This window comes from Leptidea sinapis, chromosome 17, assembly GCF_905404315.1.
Source record: "Leptidea sinapis chromosome 17, ilLepSina1.1, whole genome shotgun sequence".
Lineage (NCBI taxonomy): Eukaryota > Metazoa > Arthropoda > Insecta > Lepidoptera > Pieridae > Leptidea > Leptidea sinapis.
Window position 1 is genome coordinate 12,936,608 of NC_066281.1, and position 4,278 is coordinate 12,940,885.

At 40.6% G+C, this 4,278-nt stretch overlaps 1 protein-coding gene across 1 annotated transcript; it reads left to right on the top strand.

The window, feature by feature from the left end:
- The first annotated feature begins 692 nt into the window (after window positions 1-692).
- On the top strand, window positions 693-1,983 carry LOC126968977 (transcription factor MafA-like). Its single transcript, XM_050814237.1, has one exon. It carries the CDS (start codon window positions 713-715, stop codon window positions 1,619-1,621), a length of 909 nt encoding a protein of 302 aa, XP_050670194.1. The 5' UTR covers window positions 693-712; the 3' UTR covers window positions 1,622-1,983.
- Window positions 1,984-4,278: the final 2,295 nt, after the last annotated feature.

The following is a 4,278-nucleotide window of genomic DNA, read 5'->3' on the forward strand; positions in this document are numbered from 1 at the left end:
TAAGTTTATTGTATTAAGTATATTGTCTTGCAACTTATAACACAGGCTATATATGCCTAATTTGGGGCAAAATAATATCTGTAAAAAGTGTGTCAACTGTCAATATTATAATAAAAAATTAAAAAAAAAACATTATAATAAAAAAGAAGCGTACGACGAAGAGCTATTTGAATATTTACGTCCAAAACAACTAGTGTTTCGGTGAGTTTAACAGTAAGCATGTATAATATAATTCTAAATGGATATTATTCTTTGAAAGTTACGCAGTTGATTCGGTATATTAATTAACTTAAGGGCAAGGGTGACCTTCGTGATAACTTGATGGTACTAACTAATCATATTGTCGTTGAATGATATAGTATTTATTATAAATATTATATATTCAAAGTGATCTATATGCATTCATATGCAAAAACCGTTGCATATCAGGCACATATCAGGTTACGTTGCCATAAGGTTGTATGAGTTGTTCGTACGTATTGAATGTTTGGATGTTACATACAAAGATGTAGGCATGTAGTAGTTAGTCTGTTATTATGTCATATTTATGCCGCGGTCTCTCATTACAAGTGCGTCTGTACTCGCGGGCCTGAGTGACCGTGCGCGCGCCGCAGGTTTGTATTGGGCTACAGGGCGGAGTGTCGCCGGGCCGCCCCCGCCCCGGAGGCTCGCGGCAGTTCGCTGACGACCGGCGCGCGTCTCGCACGCTCCCATGCTAGACCACGCGCTCGTCGACTGCTCCCAGTCGAGTGCCATGCAGACTCTGACCCCGCAACCACAACGCGAAGCTGACGAAGACCAACTCGCCGACGAGTATGTTCAAAACTTTGAGCTCGACCATCTCGAGGACCACCTTGTTAAACGGGAACCTTTCCGCAGCGGATGGCATGATCTGGTAGAGACGCTTCCCCCTTGCGCGCGCGCTTGCAGGCAGTGGCCGGACGCGGGCCCCTACCCTCAGCCTCACCTCGCTATCGCCGTTGACCCCAGCACACCCCCAGAGACACCACCCGCGCCGCTGGGCCGGAGTCCCTGTCGAGCCGGACCGGCCGAGGATGTTGTTTGGTTACCGCATATGAGAGAGCCCTTAGACATGCGGACAGTTCCCTGTGGAAATTTCGAAGAGTGGGACCGACGGGAATGGAGAGACCAGGAGCATCACATGCAGCAGGTCGCGCTCCGGCCGGCCAGCTCGTGCTCGGCTCTGTCGCCCCGCACCGGGCTCCATCCATCGTACCAGACTTCTTCTTGTGGCGACGACCTCATAAGTGACGACTTGCTCATGACGCTCAGTGTCCGCGAGCTCAACAAACGACTTCACGGGTTCCCAAGAGAAGACGTCACGAGGCTAAAGCAGAAGCGGAGGACGCTCAAGAATAGAGGCTACGCGCAGAACTGTCGGAGTAAAAGACTGCAACAACGGCAGGAGCTGGAGCTGGCGAACAGGTCTCTGCAGGATGAGCTGCATTTGCTGCAGCTGCAGGTGGCCCGCGTCACGCACGAGCGGGACGTGCTCAAGCAGCGGCTGGCGCTGGTGGGTCGTGAGCACGCGGTGCCTCAGCACGCAGGACACGCTCCCCCCACGCCTCACTCCTCGCCGGAGTTCTTCTCGGAGCTGTGACGTCAGGGCGCGGCGCCGCGCTCCGCCGCCGCCGCTGTCACCTCCGCCTCTGGCAACACCTCCTGCGCCTGGCAGCGCTACTGAGGAATGACTCCAACACGGACTGCTCGTGCTCTTGTTAAGTTTGAATTATATCAGTTCCAGTTTTATATAGTTTCTCTGACGGTGGAACAATGTGGCCGGCGGACGACAGTGGCTCCTACCGCCGTGTTAAATATTGAATGGTTGTGTCGTAAATCATAATATATTGCTAGCTTTGTTTTATAATGACGTATTATTATATTTCTAAGTTGAAATGATCGTATCATATTAATCATATAAGTAATAGGAACTAATTACTGTAAATAAGTTGACCTAACTACTAAATGACGATTTATTATCTCTAAGATTTCTTGTTTTTGTAATAAAATATTCTAAAATAATTTTTCTTTTATTTTATCGTCATCAATGAATGAAAATCATAAGCTTCATGTTATAGTGAAAATGTATTTTTTCTTCTTTCTCAAATTCTAATTGTTCTTTAAAGCCTCCAATTAAAATTAACCTTCTTTTTATTTACTGTCAAGTTAAGTTTAAGCTACCATTGTCACTATATGATAATATGATGTTACAGATGCAATTTTAAATTGAACATTTAATTAATAGTTCTAATTTCAGAGAATAGCGAATTTTAACTTTGTCAGCCTTCACTTCATAATACTTAAAATATTTTCAACATTTTATTTTTTAACATCTATACGTTGTACGTTCTAGCTTCTATATTACAAAAGTTTACTTTCTAAGAGAAGTATAGTAGAGATATTATTAAACTAAATTATTATCATTATTTTGACATATTTTGGGTTTTGTGTAAATGGTTTTAATTCTTGTACAATTTAGTAGCCATTTAAGCCTCGTATTCACAAACTTAGACAACATTGTCTACGTTTCAAGAAATACTTATACCATAGAGTATAGATACTTTCGTATAAACTATTGGGTACTTATTTAGTTTCTAAACTTTTAATTCAGTGGTTACACTTTAATATTGTCATTAGTTATGTTATGTCCTCACAATAATTGCATACATTTATGCAGCCGGTTGGATACTCAGGTGTTTTTAAGTTTATATAATATACCTATACAACGGGAACCCGCTCATAATTAAAATTCCCATGTCTGTCCGTCTGTCTGTTGTATATCATGAGCCGCAATAGCTGGCGCAGCTGACAAACCCGTGAATAACAACAGTTAATCAAAACCCAAATGGCAAATTTTAAGATGGCCGCCATTTCTTTAAATAAATATTATAAAAAAGTGCATAGTCTTATGTCATTAATTGTACAATTCGTGTACAAGTCCAACTTACTATAGATTATTTTTTAAAAGAAATTATCTAATTGATATTGTGTCACACACAGTAACTTAGTGTGGCGCGCAATATCGGGGATATAAAATATAGCACAATGTAGGGGCCGTGAATTAGTATTGATTGTACATTTCAGCTTAAGATTGTAATTGGTGAAATGGTCCAAGTTAGTCCTAACCTTAACCTTTTATAAAGTAGGCCTGCAATCTTAGATAATTTATACGTCTAGATAGAGTCTCTTGCAACAACTGATGAAAACAGGCCAGGTTTAATAGTTTAAAGTGCGTGGCACGCTACGTCCTACACTCAAAATTTGTATGACACTTTGTGTTAGTGTGCGTGCATTGCACAAAGTAGAGGTTGACTCTTTTTCGACGTTTTCACAGCTGTCATAATCTATCTAGATGTATTAATAATCCAACCTCGCAATTTAATAATATGCTTAACGATTGCTTTTATAATAAGTCGCAATACCTGCAGTCTATTGAAAGCAGTCTTGGTGCTAAGACCCAATCTTTTCTTACTTTTCTTCGTTCATCGATTCGACGATGCAGAGTAGAAAGGGCTACCCAGGTTTTTTTATGAAATTAAGGGACGAGACGAGCAAGACGTTCAGCTGATAGTAATTGATACGCCCTGCCCATTACAATGCAGTGCCGCTCAGGATTCTTGAAAAACCCAAAAATTCTGATCGGCACTACAATGGTGTTCAATAAGATTTGTAACATAACATTAACATTTACATTTGCCCAATCATTTTACTAGCTACGGCGCCCTTCAGACCGAAACACAGTTATGTTTACACATTACTGCTTACGGTATTATGTTTATTAAAATGTATTTATTACTATTAATACTAATACAACCCACTATTCACCATCAAATCATAAATATTATATTTGTTTGTTTATCAGGAAGTCAATGAATTGATTCACACCACGAAAATTTATAAATATTTGATACATATATAAAAAAAACGACAAGTCTTGAGTCTTTTCATGCGATTTCAAAAATCACCACGACTTATAGTGAACCTTCCAAGAGGATAAAGGCTGTTCATTGCCCCGATGAAATGAATTTTACATAAAAGAACATCAGAGAAAACTTTCGTCATCTTTATTTGGCAAAACTTCGGAATGAAACAAACCCTTAATGGTACGGGGGCTTGCCACAATGCATCAGTGAATCAGTCTTTCTCGGTGGCATAGGTACAAACACCCAGAATAATTAGATTTAATAATGCACAAACTCGGCAGGTCTACTATTATATTATATCAATGTATATATCTTGTAAGCTACTAGTGCCTAT

Bases quoted from the DNA above. Each gene is read 5' to 3' on its own strand.
- LOC126968977 (XM_050814237.1), top strand. From the start codon at position 713: ATGCTAGACCACGCGCTCGTCGACTGCTCCCAGTCGAGTGCCATGCAG.